Source organism: Neltuma alba, unplaced genomic scaffold (genome assembly GCF_004799145.2).
Source record: "Neltuma alba isolate B1F8T4 unplaced genomic scaffold, ASM479914v2 tig00010544_pilon, whole genome shotgun sequence".
In the NCBI taxonomy this organism is placed as follows: Eukaryota; Viridiplantae; Streptophyta; class Magnoliopsida; order Fabales; family Fabaceae; genus Neltuma; species Neltuma alba.
This window is the reverse complement of record NW_021635413.1, coordinates 609,305-631,086: the sequence shown is the minus strand read 5'-3', so window position 1 is coordinate 631,086 and position 21,782 is coordinate 609,305. Positions and strand designations below refer to the sequence as shown.

The 21,782-nt window shown below is 34.2% G+C and overlaps 1 protein-coding gene across 1 annotated transcript; it reads left to right on the top strand.

Moving 5' to 3' along the window:
• The first annotated feature begins 18,368 nt into the window (after positions 1 to 18,368).
• Positions 18,369 to 19,200, top strand: LOC114756937 (21 kDa protein-like). The gene has a single exon (XM_028945909.1). The coding sequence runs from the start codon at positions 18,398 to 18,400 to the stop codon at positions 19,031 to 19,033; it is 636 nt and encodes a 211-aa protein (XP_028801742.1). The 5' UTR covers positions 18,369 to 18,397; the 3' UTR covers positions 19,034 to 19,200.
• The last annotated feature ends 2,582 nt before the right edge of the window (positions 19,201 to 21,782 follow it).

Here is a 21,782-nt window from a genome sequence, read left to right as displayed (position 1 = left end):
TTTAGTGTAGATATTGATCGTTTGCTTAATATATTGAGTGTCTGTGCTTGGAGTCTATGATTAAGCAAAACGTAACCATAGGCTTTTGATGCTACCTGTTCGAATGGTAGAGGTCCCTATGAGTGAGGATCGTTCTTGGTCTTGTCTACATAGAAATCTGAACTTGCCTGACAATTTGTTGGTTCTCGCTGATGTTATAGTATTTTACTTGTAAGTGAGGATCTTTTTGTTCTAATTCTTGGATTAATAATCAATAGGGCTCTCAGAGTAAATGTTTTGTGATCTTTAATTCTTGATTGTTCATAATCTATGCTTTCTTGGATACAAACTTATGCTCTGTTAGTTTGAAGAACAAGAAATTTAGATAAAAACTTATTAATGTCATTTGAAGATGCATTTGTTAAATATATTTTATCTTGATGACGGATCAAGATACACTTCTTGAATAGCTATGGAATTTATTCTTCTTCATGGACTATACTGGCATTTATATTAGGCGGTTATGTTGTAGTAGAATTATACTGATGCAGGAATGAAGTTGCAGAGGTTTACGGGGAAGTAGTAAGTTTGTAAGTGTATCATTTTGTTATCATCCAACGATTATAGTATGACTTCTAGCGATGAATTTTCTTGCTTCATTTGTTACAATAATAATATTTAAAATATTGTAACTTATTCCAGATAATTATGAAAATGCAGAGAACTAATTCTACTGTGCCTGGAATTAGACATGTTGTAGAACTTATAGCACTTGCCTTCTGTGTATAAACAAAATATTATATTGGTAATCAAGTGAGACCCCCCAAACAAAACTCCATGCATCTCTTATTGGCTTTTATGTGTATTTGTGGACTATGAAGAATGACATAGCTAATTTTCTTGGTATTACTGATCTTTGATGTCTCTATCTTCATCAATTCATCATTTTTGACTCCATGAATGTCACCATTAACATGTACCCCTATACTATTATACACGCAGGTTGTTCTAATCAAAAATAGAAATTAAAGCATAAAATTCAGAGGCAAATAAAAGAGAGAGCAAATTCAAATAATTCTAAATAATACACCTCCCCTTGATCCTTATAGACTCTGCTTACAATTGAAAATTAGTTCTCTATGCCTGAAAACACCAAACAAATATTGAGGAACATGCTAGTACTGATAGCACTTGTTGTAGTCTAGGGGGTGTTTGGGTATCATCCCAAACCATGGTTTAGGAAAAATTTGCCCAAACACCCATCAGAAATCAATAACCATGGTTTTGGGCTAAAACCCTAGTTTTGGCCCAAAAACCATGGTTTTGTGAGAAGCATTTTGCATATGCTTTTGGGAAAAAAATGGGAGAGCGTCAGCTAGTTTTAGAGAGGAGCATTTTGACTAGACATATATACCCCTTCGGTCCTTCACTGTTCAGAGGTAGTATATGCGGTCCTTCACTGTTCAAAGGTAGTATATTGTTTTTTTTTTGGGACTAAAAAAGAGGTAGTACGTTGTTATTTATTGTTTTTTCAATTTTTTTTACCAGAAAATATTTAAAGCATATAAATATTTTTCTGTTAGAAAAAAATAATCATTTTTCTATAAACATATTTAATCTTATAATTTATAGATATATGTATACATATTAATTATTTATTAATTATAGTATCTTATATATTATTAATTATGTTAGTAAAAATTATTTTATTAACAATTTTATTCCTTCAAATTAAAATATATTATAAAATCTATCCCTTATATAATTATCATATTAACTTATGCCCTTTTTAGTAATTTATAAATGTAAAAAGTGCTTCTGGTAACAACTATCCAAACACTCTCACTTCTCAGAATCACTTTTTCACAAAATCTATTTTTCACAAAATCTATTCTTCCCAAAATCTATTCTCCAGAAGCTATTCTCCAAACTATAGTTTGGTTTTATCCAAACATCCCCTAGGTATTGTGTTTGATGCTGGTTTTAAAAAAAAAAGGTATTATGTGTGATGTTAGTATTTTATTCTTGTCCCTTTGGCATTATTAGTTTGCTTTTATACCATGTTCTATAGTTTTGTCCTGCATTGTATTTCTTTGTCTATTAATCATGCATGTATTTAGGCAAATACAAAATAAATAAAGAAATTGAAGAATTGATAGTTAAGTTTAGAAAAAGACCAATTTAAATCTAGTACAAAACTTATTTTTTAAGTATTTCAACTTATTGTAATGCTTCTTTCCTCATGCATCCAATTTATCTCTTTCAGGCAGTTTGAGGCAACAAAAGTCTGATTTCTTGGGGGGCATCACAATTTTTGCTTTTATATTAAGTATTACAGCTATGGACGCATATGCAAGGTATGGAGCTTGGATTATGGTGTTTAATCAAGAACTAGTTTTTAGGGATTTTTTACTAATAGAATTTTATTTTAGAAATCAAAAAATTTATGAGAGAATATTGAGTGCTCAAGTAATTAATTTCTTTCAAATTGTATAATGTTTATATATAATGTATTGGATTTTAAATCCTATAAATATAATTTTTTGATTTAATATTATTCTCTTGTTATTATTCAATGATTATGTTGTGTATCATAATAAATAAAAACAAATAATTGAAAATAATTATATAACATTACATAAAGCCACCTTATTTGATACTTTTGTAACCTTATTTGACGGTTCTTCATGAAGAACGTCAAATATTCTTAGTTGCTTTGAGAATATTTGACGCCTTCTTTTAAAAAAAATAACAGTCAAATATTCCTAATTTTGTAGTAGTGAGGAGTAGAGGGCCAACCTGTATGAAGAAGTTGGCTTTATGTGATGAGAGCACACAACCCATGATGATTATAGTAGAGTTTGATGATGATTTGAAAGCTATAGGTCCTGAAAGGGCTTTGTTTACTAGTTATATAGGTTATCTAGCATGCAGTAAGATTGGGATTAACATTCCTAATTAGAGGATAGTAGACGAAGATTTGAAGAACAACATTTGGGAGGATATTTTGGTACATTACGAATTTTTTTCTCTATTTGTTTCAATTATAATTGATTATTTACTTATAACTATATTGTATTGTATTACAGCTAACATTTGATATTCCCGCAACTGAGGAAATAAAACATCGTCTATTAAAGCAACCTGATGAATAGTGGAGGGATTTTAAATCCATGCTTACAAGGGACTATCTCCGTGAAAAAAGAAAGGGTGAGCATCCTAAGGATCGATACTCCTTTATTAGTGACGAGGCATGGGAGAGGTTTGTGAAGCAACAGGAAGACCCTACATTTTAGGTTTGGTTTCTTTAAACTTACTTTTTAATCAATTTATATTTTATTTAACTAAACTAACTTTGTTGAATTTGTTTCATTATCATAGGCACTGAGTAGGAAGAACAAGCAAATATCTGAGCAGAATGTATACCTACATACCATGTCTCGTGTAGGGCATAGTGGGTTGGAAAGAAGTATGATGGAGGAGTGGAAAAAGAATGCACAGATGGCTACTGCTTCAGATCCTACTGGGGTCATTCCACTCATCGAGCATCCTTCTCGCTAAGAAAAATGGAAGGTGGTGAGGGTTAAAAGGGGTCAGAATATCACTCTAGAGACTTCTACTATTATTGAGAGGATTGTAAGTAATATTTATGCGTTATGCTTCATTAATTACTTTTTTCAATTATCTTAAATTGAATTTGTTGCTTTAATGTTACAGGATACACTTGAGGAGCAATTATCCCAAGGTACATTCATTCCTCATGGATGGATAGATATCTTCGTTACTGTGATTGGAAAGGCTGACCATCTTGATAGAGTTAGAGGGGCCCTTAAAGGGATTGGCATTAAACAGTTCTTTGGCCCTAGTTCACAAAGAAGCACTGGATTATCCTCCGCTAACATGGTATCTATAGAGGAGCTTGCCCAGCGATTACAAGAAGAAACGGAGAGAGTTTGAGCTCAACTCAGTTAAGAACAGAAGGCGGAGATGCAAAAGATGCATGAGGAGTTTGATGCCAAGTTTCAACAAGCTATGACAATGATGGGCACGACCGGATTCCAGATGCCCTAAGTGTATGAACTGTCACAAGTAATAATGACACATCTTCTTAAATCTTTTCAAGGTTCATTTCATCCATTTAAACTTATTTAACGTGACTTAAGTAATTTCTTTCTATGTTTTAGGGTTCACTTATAATTAAAAGTGGGAAGGGCAGTAATAATCAAATACAACAGCTGACAGTGTCTGACCTTGACCCTAGCCCTAACCTTGCCCAAGACAAAGGAATGTCGTGTGTTCTATATGTAAACCTTACAGATTCATCTCTTTATGTGGCTAATGGTTGAGCATTCTCGGGCACAACAATTTACAGCAAGAAAGTTTCGAAGGATCAAGTGAGGGTGACAGTGGATAGGATCCGTAGTGTTCAAGGTGGTACACTAGTACCCAACCCTGCTGATAAAGTTTGACTACTGGCTTAAGCTAAAGGAAATTTCATTTTGTGACCAAAGAGACTTGTTGGAAAGCCAGTACCAAAGAAGAAGGCGACAGCAAAGAAGGTTGCAAAGAGCGTATCAGATCCTGCCCTCCAGCCTCTTCCTGATCAGGTTGGGGTTATATATGGAAGTTTTGTGCTTCTTCATTCCATGGTGGCAAACATAAAGAACCCCTTTAGTTTCAAGATGCCGTTGGGATTGTAGATTCAAATGTAACATACGACTTCACCATTGACAAGAAGGACCTCGTTTAGTTCCTCAATTTTGAGAAGCTAGATATAATCTTCATGTAGTTGGCTATTTTGTAAGTTACAATATTATTTTCTTATTTTATGTTATACTTATGTGTGTCCTAATATTTCTTATTTGAACAATAGGCATTACTCGAGTCTGTCAGTAGAAAGGACTTGAGGACACAAATATCTTTTTGTGTCCTCAAAAGGTGTAGAAAATAGTCAATACTATAGAAGTGAGGTTGATCTACATGATGACTACAATGACTCAGATGAAAAAAAAATTACATTTTACACCTTACATGAAAGGGTAAGTATATTATTGTATTTGAGATATATATAAGTTATATATATATATAGGATTATAATTAGTATGGTTCATATTTTGCAGTTATTATTGGACCTTGATTGTTTGTGCCCCCTATGATAACAAAGTTTACTGGTTCGATTCCTCTGTGAAGGTCCACAAGAAGAAACCAGAGATGTCATTGACATGTTAGTTTATGTTTATATATTTATTACGTGTAAAGTTTATAAAAACATGCTCTAATATTACGTTTTTTTGAATTACTGATAGGGCTTTTCATAGTTTCAATATTGTGGCCAAGCAGAAAAATAGGCAACCACCAAGATGGATTCTCCCACAAGTTTGTTGTCTAAATATATGCTTACAAATCTTTTCAATAATCAAAGTTAATATTTATAATTTTTTTTAGATAATCAAAGTTAGATATTCAATTTTATATATCATTTTGTTAGTACTATTGTTAATTTGAGAGCATTGAATGTGGATATTATATCATCTGCTATATGAATGATATCATTGAGATAAGAGTGACTGAGAAATTACACGAGGTAAATATACGTTATATTGCATGCAATTCTTCAATTCTTTTCACATTTTTGATCAAGTTGACTACTGATTATGTTATTTTTAATTTACAGGCATTTCAAGATAGTGTGCCATATGACATGGAGGAAATTAACTTGATGAGGGATACTTTGTTAACAACATTGCCAGAGAATTTTGAAAATGTGAAATAGTCAAGTCATTCATCACATTTTAGTTCACTGTTTGATTATTAACTAGTTGAGTATTTGTTGATATATTAGGTGATTGAATAAGAATTGGGTATTAGTGTTAGAATAAACATCTTGAAATGGTTCTACATATTCTTCTGTCTCTGCTGGTTGATTTGGGTCTGTAAATTGCAAGGAGGTTGTAAAAGAAATTAACGCAGTATTAAAAAAAATTGGGATTTTTAATGGCGGTTATTTGTATAATCGCCATTAAAAATAGTCTTTCCACGGCAGTTTGGTCAGTAAAACTGCCATGGAAAGTTTACTTTCCACAGTCTTTTAATTAAAAACCGTTGTGGAAAGTTATTTTTCATGGCAGTTTTAAACCGCTATGTTTTATTCTCCTTACAACATCGACGGAATTCACATTACTTCTAAAACTGCTATGGAAAACTCATTTTAACTGCCATTAAAAGGCTTTTTTCTAGTAATGCCAAATTAAGAAAGGGAGGTCTTAAATGAAGCTAATATAGAAAGTGAATTATATAAAAGATTGAGGGAGAAGTTTAAGGTCAAAAGGTTCTCTAACATGAAAAAACCAACCATTTCAAGAAAAGAAGAAGATATGTTTGAGCTAAGGTTGGTTCTATACACCTTGGGGACATTATTATGTCCTGCAAATGGAAATGTGAGCCCACAATTATTGAGGATGATTTGTTATGATACGATAGATTTAGGTTCTTATAATTGATGCAATCTTTTGGTTAATGAATGAATAAAGGAGGTTAGACAATACAAGAATGCATTAAACAACGGAGTGGGAAGCAAATATGTCAGTGGTTACATTTTTTTATGGTAAGTATTATAATTTAGTGTTTTGAAAATTATGATTATCTTATTTCATTAATATCTTGTGTTTGGTGACAAATAATGCTATTTCAAATGTTTCTATTGGATGGTGAATGTGTTTCATCAATTGAATATGCACCACAATATTAGAATGATGAGAAGATCTATAAAATTATTAGGCTAGAGAAGGAGAGAGAGAAACGGATTCTATTGTCACATGTCACAACAATCCCAGACTATGCAGGACCTCCCCCAAACCCAGAGTACAATCCACCTAAAAGTGACATTGAATGCATACTTGATTTTCCAAAGGTCATGATCTTTAAGGAACCTATAAGTAGATCTAGTAATAGGAGTAAATTAGAAAATTAATTAGTATTAGTTGCTTGTAGTTATCTATTTCGTACATTAATGAAGTAATTTATCTTGACTTACTTAAACTTTTGATGTGCTTGTTCTTTTCATTAAACTTTCAACATGAATGTGGCACCTTGTAAATTTAGGAGCTTACAAGCATTATAGCCACTTTTTATTGCTTGCTTGCTTAGTTTTATTAATAAGTACTATAGTTTTGCAATTGTTCTCGTTCTTTTTAATTATTTGAGAACTTGCAAATTAAACAATTTATTATGGTTTTTAATGTATATCTACTGCTACAACTTAATGTGATGCCTCTAATCATTGTTGCAGAAAATTAGAGAAATGTATTGTCGCATTATGACAAGGATTGGTTAAAGTATTGCAACTAAATTGTTAAAAATGGAATGAGGACCGGGACAAGATATGTGAAGAGATAGTAAGGTCATGGTCAATATTGTATTTAACCATAATAAAAGTGAAAGTCATGTTCGGGTTAAGTCTAAAGGTAAGAAAAGAAGCAATATCATGAAAAAAGGCTCTCCCCTAATGGTAGAAACTAACTGGAAGGCATAAAAAGCACATTCATTAGCAATTGAGGGTAATAAAACCTGTAATATATTCACCTTTTGTCAAAAATAAAGTTGGTAGGTCGACCTACCAACAAGGAGTGATTGTGTCACTATTGTACATAAAGAACAAACCCATTAGAAGGTAATCAAAACCATCATAGACTTTTTGGGATTCTTTGTCAGAAGGTTAGAACTGTATTGTTGTTGCCCTAGAGCATAGATAAATAATTGTGTCAGTTGTATTGCTGGAAGTAATTATTCTATTTACATCTTATTGACATTAACATTGACTGTACCCTACATGAAACCACTAAGCAAGTACCATTACAAGTCATGGCCCTTATTGCTAATGTGACGGTCGAAGAACAAAAAGAAAGTGACGACTTGTGATTAATTGCCACAAGAAAGGCTCATTCTCATAATCACTATATTGCAACTCATTCAACTTTGGCATGTCATGCATATTACTTGAAGTTATTATCTTATTATATATCTTTTCTTGTGTTGCATTCAAGTAGTGTTCTTTAATGTATCTATAAACATTACTATTCACATGTTTAATGCATGAACATGCATGTGGACATGGTATACTAGATATTTGCCAAGCACAACAAGCACATTCTCTTAATGCAAGATTTATAGCAACACGAACTTGTCCTATTAATATTTGAAAAGTATGGGCAGAATGTTGAATAACCTCCATTGTCTCAGCATACAACACATTTTCCTTCAACTTTGCTTCTATGTTAGGTCCAACTTCATTAATCCAAAATTTTATTGCATTCTTGCTAGCAAATATTTTTTTTTTGGTAGCTTCTCTTTATACTCATTCATCATTGTAAAGACTTGATGTTTTCTTTCTTTCACAAGCCATGCATTATATGGTTTGGTCAAATTAGTTGTTATATTCTCCTATCTCCTAAATGAGAACGGTGACAATGCCCAACGATTAATATCACCATGATCTTCAAGCCAGCTTGACAATTGAGGACTAAAACATTGCATATTGGCCATTACTCTTTCAGAGTCACGATCAACTCTAGCATAAGCAATCACATTTAAGATCTTCAAAGTATTATCCTTTCTACTTAGTGTATTTCTTCTTGGGTCTCTATAAGCCTTTGAATATTTTGAACTGAAGTTCTCTTTCACATGCCGATAGCAGTAGGCATGTTTATTACCCCCAAACACAGATTGGATAGCATGTGTTATTGCAATGTTTCTGTCTAATACAATCACCACTTCAACAAACCTTACTATATCTTTTATATTATATATAAACCATGTCCAATCATCATTGTTCTCCCCTCCCACAATAGCATATGCAATAGGATAAAGCTAATTATCAGCATTAAGCATTGATGCAGATAACATGGTCCCTTAATATGGCCCATTGAGGTGAATTCCATCAACAAACAAAACAGGCCAATATCCTCCCAAGAATCATTCTATACAACATCCATATGCAATTAAAAAACTTGATGAACTTATTGTTAAGGCACCCTTCCTATTTTGTCATTGTTTTCAAGTCCGCTTCCATTAGTCTTTGACAATACCAAGGAATTAACATATGTGATTGCTTTGGTGCTTCTTGTATCTCTACCAGTGTCTTCTCTTTATCTCTCTATGCTTGATCATAAGATATAGATAAACAATATTATGGATAAATCTCACATCTCATCTTATTAGATGGTTTATCTAAAGAACTTCCCAAACCATCTTTGATTATAGAAGAACCAAGTTTGAGGCTAATTTGTGATGTATGATTAGATTGTCCTTTGCTAAGTAATTATGTTTTTTTCTCAAACTTGCAGACATGCAATAAGTTTGGCTCCTTCTCCCCCACTTGATATGAGGTAATCTTCCATGGACACCCATCTACTTTGCACCTTACAATCATCTTACTTACACAATTTTTCATAAACTTGTACACGAACTTGTTTGCCAAAGTGCTTCTTTGAATTCAATGGCATTTGCAAACTTCTAAGGAGGACCGTAAAGCAAGTTCTTCTACTTCTCAGAACCATGGTCAAGCATGGTGTAGGTGTACTTTCAATTAAACACGACATGTCTTCTGATATCTTTCTTGATGTACACTTAATAATAGATGATCTATATGATCCTTCTAAGGTCTCTAACCTGCATCAACATTTATTGTCAATTAATAACCAATTCTTCCCAACCAATTCAAAATACTTTTAAACTTTCATGTAACTTACCATTGTGAAATTATCATAGGTTGTCCTTCATTTACCAGCTCACTTACATCTTCAACTATATACAAATGTGCACATTTATCATTAAATCGTACTAGTTGTTGCACTTTTTCATCATCTTCTATGCCCATAACAATGCTTTGATCTAATTCTGATAATATATGTTTCAACTGATATCCTTTATCTTGAACACCAACACATGAAGATATTGTTCTTCTAAGCTCATTAAGTGACATTCCTTCTTTTATCATTCCTCTATTTGCTCTCCCACCAATATGATGAATCTTCCCTTCAATAATGACAATCTTGCCACCTATGTGAAAGAAGCAATATATTTCTTTAAGCAATCTACTCATCACATTACACCTACAATAATATAGCTTCAGTGTCAAATAAACAAAACTTTACAATATGCTTAACCATATAAATTACGCGATATTCAATAGAGTTACAGTATGAGTTCAACCATATTTTGAAAAAGCCAAGACTACTTTAATGCCAATGCAAAATTTGGATAAAACCAACAAAACTACCAAAGTATTTTGAAGCCAAACTACCAAAATTGGATGCTTCATTTGGCTCTTTCAAATTATAATAGCTTATAAAAAGCAGTTATAACCTAACCAAAGTACTACATATTTTTAACCCATAACCATCTATTTATAACTTTTCATTTTCAACTAAAATAGTTTAAAACATGTATTACATAAAACAAAGGAAACTTTGAACTATTATGCTTCTTATCTATTTGCTGACTATGTTGTTAACTAGTATTTGAACTCATGTATTAGATAAAACAAAGGAAACTTTGATTTCATTTACATTGTGACTACAATGCTTGCCTTTATCATTAATTAAATACCAAATTTTGATAAAATTCTAGTGTTTTATAAAATTAAACCAAAACTCATCTCCTCATGCTTCTTCCTTCATAGACTACTGTTATAAAATTAGAGAAGTGTTAGAAAGCCCATGATACCCGCCTATCATTATGCATGAGAATAATATCCCTGATTGTATGCTGTCATTAATTGTAGTTATTGCTGAATGATTCTAACCGGATTATTATCACCGTCCGGACCCTATATATTGTAATCATCTCATATTGAATAATACAATGGAGTGAAATATTCAGAATTTGACATGGTATCAGAGCAATGGGGTTGGATCCATCCCAAACCCTTGCTGTAAATAGAGAGAGCGAGGAGAGAGAGTGAGGGAGAGAGAGAAATGCTGGCGTCCTCAGATCTGAAGGTCAGAGAAGGACGTGACCGACACCACCCCTCCAATCCTCACCGGAATCCTCCGATCGGCGCGTCCCCAGAAGCCGGCGTCCAACGGAGCAACGCGTGAAGCTCATGCGCCGTCTCAAGCCTTTGCGCGTGAATCCCACGCGCCGTCACAAACCGCCGCGCGTGAAGCCCACGCGCCGTCGCTAGAACCATCCCAGTACAGTACTTCGTCCAGAAGATGAATCCTTCAGACTTTCCACCACTTTTTGGGTCTGTTTGCAATATGCCTGTCACAAGAGGCACCATTCCAATGGCTTTTACGTCTAGCACATCCTCAAATACTCAAGGTACTCCTTCAGCAGTAGCCCCCTCTAAAACTTCTGATCCGATGCCAGATTTGACAACCGCCACTGAACAGCAACCTATGATGGTGGCTCACAAACTAAATGGCAGCAACTATCTCCAATGGTCCCAGAGTGTATTGATGTATCTACGTGGGAAGCATAAGGAGAAATATATCAATGGAGAAGCAAAACAACCGGCATACAATGATCCCAATTTTGACACCTGGTTCGCTGAAAATAATCAGGTGATGTCTTGGCTATGTAACTCAATGACTCTCGAAATCAGTGAGGGATATCTTCTTGCAAGCACAGCCAAGGAGATTTGGGATGCAACTAAGCGCACTTACTCTACATTGGACAACACTGCTGCTTTGTTGGACCTAAGGAGGCAACTCAAAGAACTGAAGCAAGGAAGCTTGACTGTAACACAGTATTACAGTACTCTGACAAAGATATGGCAGCAATTGGATCTCTTTGAAGTGCATCCTTGGAAGAATATTGATGATGCTAATTACTACAGACAGCTAGTTGAAAAGGGACGAACATATGATTTTCTGTTGGGCCTGAATGATGCTTTTGAAGAAGTAAGAGGCAGAATTATGGGTCTAAAGCCCCTTCCATCCCTATTTGAAGTCTTCAGTATGGTTAAGTTCGAAGAAAGTCGGAGACACCTCACCCAGGGTAACCAAACCCCAGTTGATGGCTCAGCTTTAGTCACAAGGGGACCCCAGACATCAGAGAGTTCTGAAAGAAAAGGGAACAAGTGGTGCAATCACTGTAACAAGAAAGGCCACACCAGAGATGAATGCTGGAAACTACATGGAAAGCCAACCCATGGGAAACAGCAACAGCGTCGAGATGGAAAAGCCACCACACCTCCTCTGAGGAAAGAGGCGATGATGGAGATCGCTTAACCAAAGAAGAACTTCAACTGCTCCGAAAGATGCTTGAAAGGCAAAACTCATCAAAAAAGGTTCCCAACGTAAACTTGATTCAGTCAGGTAATTCTATTATTGCTCTTAATGCAATGGTCACTAGTGATGAGACATGGATTGTTGACTCTGGTGCTACAGACCACATGACTGGTAATAAATCCCTCTTCAAAACTCTCAAATATTGCCATGAGAACCTCCGAGTAAAAGTAGCAACTGGACTATATACTAAAGTTGAGGGTGTTGGCACTGTGGCCCTCTCTGATGATTTGGAAATTCATAATGTTTTGTTTGTTCCTGCTCTCACTTGCAATCTCATATCTGTTAGCAAACTGACTAAAGGACAAGTGTGTCGGGTGATCTTTGATGATGTTAACTGTGTTTTTCAGGATTCGATCTCGGGGAGGAAGATTTTGACTGCTAAGGAATGGGATGGACTCTACTACTTTGAAGGAAAGGACATGAAGACAAAAGGAGCAAGGAAGGCTATGGTTAGCTCCAATTCTCGAAATAAAAATGTAATGTTGTGGCATCAAAGATTAGGCCACCCCAGTTTTGATTATATGAAGCATGTGTTTCCAACATTATTCAATAAAAATTCTTCTCCTTTCCAATGTGAAACTTGTCAAATTGCCAAACAAACTCGCACATCTTTTCCCAAGCATATTTACAAACCCACTAACCCTTTTACATTGATCCACACCGATATTTGGGGACCTACCAGAACCAACACCCGAACAGGCACAAGGTGGTTTATCACATTCATCGATGATCATACACGGGTTACATGGGTTTATCTTATGAAAGAGAAATCCGAAGCATTACAAATTTTCAAAAACTTTTACTCCTTTGTGAAAACCCAATTCCAGACTCCCATCAAAGTACTGAGGAGTGACAATGCCAAAGAGTATGTGAGTGGAGCCTTTAGGGAATTTCTTGAGCAACAGGGAATCCATCACCAAACCTCATGTGTCTATACCCCACAACAAAATGGCGTTGCCGAGCGGAAAAATAGGCACCTTTTGGAAGTAACCCGAGCCATTATGATGGAAAGAAATGTTCTGAGCCTGTTTTGGGGAGATGCAGTGCTCACTGCGGCCTATCTTATTAACCGAATGGCCTCCAAAGTTCTCAACTTCCAAACCCCTATTCAAAAACTCCTTGAAACCTACCCCGCCTCACCTATCATCAATACCATTCCACAAAAGGTCTTTGGGTGTGTTGTCTTTGTCCATAAACATGATGGGGAAAAACTAGGTGCTAGAGCCGAAAAATGTCTTTTTCTTGGGTATTCCTCAACCCACAAAGGCTATAAGTGTTACTGTCCCTCTACCAGAAAACTCATAATCTCCAAAGACACAGTTTTCTATGAAGATGATGCATACTATCCCAAATTACCCATTCAGGGGGAGAATTGTGGAGTAGAATGGCTAATTACCCCTGAACCTGAGACCAACGCACCTCCTAATCCTCCAGAACTCTATACACCGCACGAAGAAATCCATGAACCTGAACCGGAAACCCCTAAGCCTACACCTCAACCAGAACAGTCCAAAACCCCCACAAACAATACTCACACAATGGAAACGAATGCTGAAATTGATGCAGGGGTGACAGAGCACTCAAGATCTCAATCAAGTGAACAAGACATAGTAGTAGGGTTCCTTCCATTCCAAGGCAGCAACATGATTCCAATCCGGAGTTGGATCCTGAAGAACTAGGATGGCCTATTGCACTTAGAAAGGGGGTAAGGTCTTGTACTCAGCATCCTATACAACGATTTGTCTCTTATGGCAATCTATCTGCTAGAATGCAAACCTTTGTGGTGAATAGCTCACAGGTGAAAATTCCAGAAACATTTCAACAGGCCATGAAAGATCCTAACTGGAAACATGCAGCATATGAAGAGTTGAAAGCCCTGAAGGAGAATAACACGTGGGATATAACCACACTTCCTAAGGACAAGAAAGCAGTGGGTTGCAGGTGGATCTTCACACCAAAATTCAACCCTGACGGAAGCATCAACAAGTACAAAGGGAGATTAGTTGCAAAAGGGTACACTCAAACTTATGGGATTGATTATCAAGAAACGTTTGCTCCCGTGGCAAAGTTCAATACCATCCAAGTACTCTTATCCCTAGCTGCTAATCTTGACTGGTCCCTACATCAACTGGATGTAAAGAATGCTTTCCTAAATGGAGACTTAGAGGAGGAAGTATACATGGAAGTTCCAGATGGAGTAATAGCTCCACCTAATTCAGTTTGCAAACTGAAGAAGTCATTATATGGCCTGAAACAGTCTCCACGGGCATGGTTTGATAGGTTTGCCAAAGCAATCAAAAGGTTTGGTTACAACCAAGGACAAGCTGATCACACTCTTTTTGTCAAACACAATGATGGAAAGGTAACGATCCTAATTGTGTATGTGGATGATATAGTCATAACTGGTGATGATGACGAAGCTTCGATCTCTCAACTCAAGAAAGCCCTGGCTAGGGAATTCCAAGTGAAGGACCTAGGTCAAATGAGGTACTTTCTCGGAATGGAGGTTGCTAGATCCAAAAAGGGTATAAGTGTGTCACAACAGAAATACACACTTGATTTACTCCATGAAACAGGGATACTTGGGGCTAAACCGAATGGAACACCTATGGAAGAGTCATGCAATCTGGAGGTTAAACCAGAAGGGGTACTAGTTAACTCAGAAAGATACAGAAAACTTGTGGGTAAACTGATCTACTTGACCCATACACGACTTGACATTAGTTATGCAGTTGGGGTGGTAAGCCAATTCATGCACCAACCTCAAGAAGAACATATGGAGGCTGTGTACAGAATCCTTTCCTACCTCAAACTCAATCCTGGAAGGGGAATATTCTTTAAAAGGGGGAATACAAGAAACATAGAAGTTTATACTGATGCAGACCATGGGAGAGCTATAGATAACAGGAGATCTGTCACAGGTTACTGCACCTATGTTTGGGGAAACCTTGTGACTTGGCGAAGCAAGAAACAGACCGTAGTCTCGAGAAGCAGTGCTGAAGCTGAACTAAGAGCTGTAGCTCTAGGGGTGTGTGAAGGAATGTGGGTGATCAGACTCCTGAAGGAATTGAGAATTCCCTATGAAGGGCCAATAAACCTCTGGTGTGACAACCAAGCTAGTATTGAGATGACAAAGAATCCAGTGTATCATGACCGAACAAAACATGTCGATATTGATCGGCACTTTATCAAAGAAAAGGTAGAAGGTGGTATCATCAGCTTAAGCTATGTGCGTTCGATTGATCAGATTGCTGACATCATGACCAAACCTTTAGCCGGAGTCAAGTTTGAAGGGCTTCGAAGCAAGCTGGGGATGGTTGACATCTACTCTCCAGCTTGAGGGGGAGTGTTAGAAAGCCCATGATACCCGCCTATCATTATGCATGAGAATAATATCCCTGATTGTATGCTGTCATTAATTGTAGTTATTGCTGAATGATTCTAACCGGATTATTATCACCGTCCAGACCCTATATATTGTAATCATCTCATATTGAATAATACAATGGAGTGAAATATTCAGAATTTGACAGTTTTTATTACAATATGATACAAAATCCAAATCCCACAGTATATTTGATGATGGCATTTTCATTTATACTCTCATTAGCTGCATTATCATGTCAAGAATGAATAAAGCAACAATCATTAAAGTGCATCTAATGATAGGAAGATAATGGAGGAGGCAGGAAGAGCTAACAAAACCACATGCATAATTACAAGTTTGTCGCCAAATGCACAAAGCAACAAACCATTGAAGCAAGCTAGGTCAATGATGAATAGAACTACAACCATCTCCTCCTGGCACTGAAATGGAAAGAGCATAGAAACAACTTACCTTCCAACCTTCACCGATAGATTGGAGTTTGGGCAAAACCTACTGTAATCGATGGATGGTTAGGAGGATGCAAGGGAGAGCAAAAGTTCGCGCTCAATTGTTTCTTACTAATATTCCATCTTTCTAATTTATTAAAAGGTATTTTGATCTTTTTTTCTTATTAAATTTATTTGTACTAAAGGACCTCAGCTTCTAAAAAATTCGCAAGGACCAATTCCCAAATAAATTTCCAAATGGGTATTTTTCACTGATTTTCCCAATTAAAAATTACTTTATAAAATTAAAGAAGCAAATGCAGCATTGCATAAAGTTAAATGACTAAAAGTGTAATTTTGTCTTTTTCAATATTCCCTCTAGTCTTACGTATAAATAGCAACTAACCAAATCGCATAGATTAAAATTAGTTAAAACTATAAATGTATAAGAAATATAAATTTTTTCAAATATATCATTATTTATTTGCATGGTGAGTAGGAAAAAGAATGAGGGAGAAAAAGATATTAGAAAAACGTGTAATTGATCAAAGTAAAAATAGAGAAAGTGCATCAAATTTTTTAGACAAATAAAAATTATTACTTATATATAGAACTAGTCCTATATAGAGAATTGTTGCTTAACCATAGGATTGGAGTGGGTATTAAGAATTTGAACTTCATGAGTTAAAAGAAACTAACAGATACACGTCAGAGAGCTACTTTTAATTAAGTCATAATATTTAAAGCACAAGAGTATACTTTTAGTCATTTAACTATATATATAATTTTGTTTTAATTTCTTAATTTTATAAAGTGTGTTTTTCAATCTTTTAATTCTAGCATTGTTAGCAAAAACAATACTAATATTGAAATTTTAAATTTTAGCAGTGACATATTAAATATATTTTTTAAAATAATATGATTGTTAAAAAAATTTATATCAATTGTATTAAAATTAAAAGTTTGAAATATTTTTTAAAATTAAAAAACTAAAATAAAACCTTGTATAAAATAAAAAGAATAAAAGTGTATTTTTGCAACATCATATCCAACCTCAATAATTAATCACCCCTCTTAGATTTTCTGTTTTTTTTTAAAAGGAAATTAGGTCTAGAGACTTACCAGAACTAAGGTGTGGTTCCAAGATAAAAAAACATTTATAGAGCTATTTATAAATCACCCATCACAAGACCTTTATATTAATAGTAGGATTTAAATTCATGATATTATGCATTATTATATGAGTAACCTCCTTACTAATCCTTACTAATTGGGCTAACATTTATTGGTCTCTGACATTATCTCTCTCCATGCGCAAAATGAAAAAGAGGCCACTTGCCGCCTTCAAACATGACAGATCAGAAATAAAAGATTTCAATTACAAATCACTACCAATTTCGAGGTTCACGCTGGCTGTACGTAGAATTGAAGCATCATAATCAGCAAATTCCAATATAATTATATGGAACTTGCGAATTAAGTTAATATTTTGGGGGATTGATCTTCAAAGGGCCAGTGATATAATGTAGCTTATTAGTACATCTTTAATATTAAATTTGTCAATTAAAATTAAAGTATAGTAATTGTACGAATCTCTAATAAAATTTTGAAGATGTATAATTTAATTAAGGAATCAAACTGCTTCTTACGTACTTATAGATTATAATATAATAACCATAATTCGGTTGTGTTATCATACAAGTCATGCCCTAATTAATTATAGAAATATGAGAAACTTTTATTCAGGTTGGCGTTTTTTTGCTCAGAAATAAAAGTTAGAGTTTTGTTATTCAAAAGAAATATTTTAAATTAACCAAAAAAGGAACATTTTAAAAGAAGTCAACGGTGTTTTCTGACCTAAAACAAGACAGTTATATTTGCAATCATAAAAAAATTAATAAACTAGTATTAATTATTAGGTCAATCATCAATAAGTACGAAAGTGTCCTTGATATTATTTATGTCGATAAAGAGGATATATATATATATATATATATATATGAATAAAAAATAAAGCGATAGCGACAATAATAAAACATATTCAAACTAAAAGATTCAATTATAATTTTTTTAAACTATTAGAATTAAATTAAAATTAAAATTGCAACATAATAAGGATTAAAACATAATTAATTCCCTTTTCGGCCCCAAGAAAATATAATTCCCCTTTTATTTTCCCAATCTATTCCCCCCCCCCTTCCTAATTCAATTGCTTTAAATCTCAAACTCCCATGTGCACAATTTGCCTATATAAAGGGCCACTCATCGAACAAACCAAAGCAAAAATATAATATAGAAACAAACAAGCAATCATGGCTTCATATCGCAGCACTTTCTTCTCAATTCTTCTTTCCTTTTCATTAGTCATGTCAACCTTACACACAGCCATTGCTGCTTCATCATCTTCTTCTTCGTCTTCCTCCATCTCCACCAAAACCCTAAATACCTACAAGATTTTCATTAAAGGGTATTGTAGTTCCACCACATACCCTAAAAATTGCTACAAGTTTCTCTCTCCTTATGCCTCTGTGATCAAAACAAGCCCTCTTATTCTCACCAGAGCCTCCATTTATATTGCTCTGAAAGAAACCAGCAAGTCATCTTATGCCCTCAAATCGCTCTCCAAAGTCAAGGATCTCACTCACAACGAAACCCTAGTTATGAAGGACTGTCTCGAGAACGTTTATAGCTCCCTCTACAGAGTCAAGCAATCCGCCATGTCCGTCAAGGGCTTGAACGGCGGTGACAAATCTGGCGACGAGGCGTTCGAGTGGAGTAACATAAAGACGTGGATGAGCGCCGCCATTACGGGTTATACGACCTGCACCGACGGGTTCGGAGAGAAGATCGTGAGAGCTTCCCTGCAGAAGACGATCTCAAGCAGAGTCACAAAAGCTAAAGACTTGGTTAGCAATGCTCTCTCAGTCGTGAACAAGTTCACTTACTAATGAATTTGAATCCTCTTATTGTGATACAGTTTATTGAAAAAACTGTAAAGCTATAGGGAAAGTTTACTTGTGATCTGTATTGTTTTGATTAAGTTTTATTTTGGTCTTTATAAATTAAAAATAATGTGTAGTTATGTCCTTGTATGTAGTTTTTCTTCATGTTAAAACTCTGACGTAACTAATTACTATGTTTTTTTACCTAAAAGATACTGTTATATTATAGGGACTAATTAAAAAGCATTGAATATACAAGGGAAATGGTAAAAAAAATTGAATGAATTTATAAAATAAAAATTATAATTTTCCTAAAGTTATTTTCTGTCCGCATGGTTAGGTTTGAAATGAGTTAAATCTGAGAAATAGGAAAAATCGGGTCTTTAGTGCCCTTAAATTCCTTCAATATTAATTTGGATGGATAACCGCAACACACAAACACACACAAGAGCATGTGCTTTTGCTGCTATATACACGCAGATAATTAAGGTTCCTGTATGAATCTTATATAAGCCAATTCATAATGGAATTGGAGATCCCAAAAGTTCAATATATATATATATATATATATATTGTCATATTGAATATGAAAGTGCTCAACTTCTAATTATATATTAAAGTTGTAGCGTAGTGGAAAGGCGAGTGCAAATTTGGTAGATGAGCACTATAATTGTCAAGTATATTAAATAGGACCCTGTTGAAACCAGTAGCATGATAAGGTGGACCATGGTTGCAACTTTATTACAAACTAATCATGTTGAGAGATTATTTTTAATTGATGAGTCCCATTATATATATAGAGAGAGAGAATGATCAAATAGTTATATAGTAAAATAATGAACATAATGTTCGCAGAGATGAACATCAAATCCAATCACCCATCTCTCCTAGAGTGTGGTGAAGCACATTTTGTGGTATAGAGAGGATCCGGTTTTTTTGGCATGTTAAACACAATACGCTCTTTGATTTCATACACTCCCTCCCTTTCACAATTTAAATCGCTTCTAGAAGAAGTGAAGAATAGTCTGATCCAAAATATAAATCGCTTACAGAGTAAATAATACTTATTTAGCAATTTTATCTCTATAATTAATGTTTAGATGTAATTTTTTATATTTTTTTTCTTTACAATCTCATTTAATATGAGTAAAATTAAAAAAAATTAATTTGAAACAAATTTAACGAGTTAATTGTCATTTTTTGATTTTGATTAATTAGTTAAAGTAACTTATATTATAGACGGGAGGGAATACAAGGAAAAAAAAAACTGTCTTTTGATTCTTAAGAAAATTATTAAAAGTAGTCATTTTTTAATTATGCTATCAATTGATTTTTTTGCCTGGTGAACTTGTGGCTTCTATATGAGCGAATCATGATTGCCATTCTCTATGAATACAAACAAATATTAATGCACATGCGTGTGTATGATTTGATGCGATAGTTGATCAAAGCTGAAGGCAAAATATATTGGGAAAAAGACAGAAAAATATTATTTTAACTTCATAATGACCAGAACATCCGCTAAATTTGCAAAATGACATTTTGGTCACATAAGACCAAATTGGCATTATTATATCAAATGAAAAGACCAAATTGCCCTTCTTTTTAAATATTGTTTTTAAAGTATCATAGCCCACTGGCCGGTCGATCGCTGGAGCTCCAGCGATTAGCAGACAATTAGTCACTGAAGCTCCATCGGTCAGAAAAATTTTTTTTTGAAAATTTTTACAACTTCAGTATAACGGTTAACAACTTTTGTGACACTATTAACAACTTCAATATAACATTTAACAACAGGTTTTCTGAAAAATTCAACAAGTTCCGGCAGCCGGAAATATATTTTTTGGAAATTTTTACAACTTCAGTATAGCGGTTAACAATAGGTTTTTGGGAAAATTCAATAATTGGACGCCGAAGCTCCGGTGGTCGGAAACAATTTTCTTGAAAATTTTAAAACTTCAATATAACGGTTAACAACTTTTATAACGCTATTAACAACTTTAGTATAGTAGTTAACAACAGGTTTTCTGGGAAATTCAACAAGTTTCGGTATTCGGAAATAATTTTTTTGAAAATTTTTACAATTTCAGTATAATGGTTAACAACTTTTGTAACATTATTAATAACTTCAGTATACTGATTAACAACAAGTTTTTCGAGAAATTTAGCAATTGGTCGCCAGAGCTCCGGCATTTTTTTTAAAAGTTTTACAACTTCAGTATAATAGTTAACAACTTTTGTAATGTTATTAACAATTTTAGTATAGTGATTAACAACAGGTTTTTGGAGAAATTCAACAATTGGTCGTCGGAGCTTTGACGGTCGGAAACAATTTTTTTAAAAATTTTTACAATTTCAGTATAATAATTAACAACTTTTATAATGCTATTAACAATTTCAATATAACGGTTAACAACAAGTTTTTGGAAAAATTCAACAATTGGCCGCCAGAGCTCCGGCGACTGGAAACAATTTTTTTTTTGAAAATTTTTATAATTTTAGTATAACGGTTAACAATTTTTATAATGTTATTAACAATTTCAGTATAGCAGTTAACAATAAGTTTTTAAAAAAATTCAAAAAGTAATATTCTTACAACTTCAATAATATCGTTAACAAGTTCTGTAACTCTATCAACAACTTTAGTATAGCATTTAACAAATGGTTTTCTTAAAAATTCAAAAAAATGGCATTTTTATAACTTTAACAACTACTTTTTTTTTTAAATTTTTACAATTTTAGGATAATGGTTAAC

What these genes read in the sequence shown, in the direction of transcription:
- LOC114756937 (XM_028945909.1), top strand. Translation starts at nt 18,398, where the DNA reads ATGGCTTCATATCGCAGCACTTTCTTCTCAATTCTTCTTTCCTTTTCA.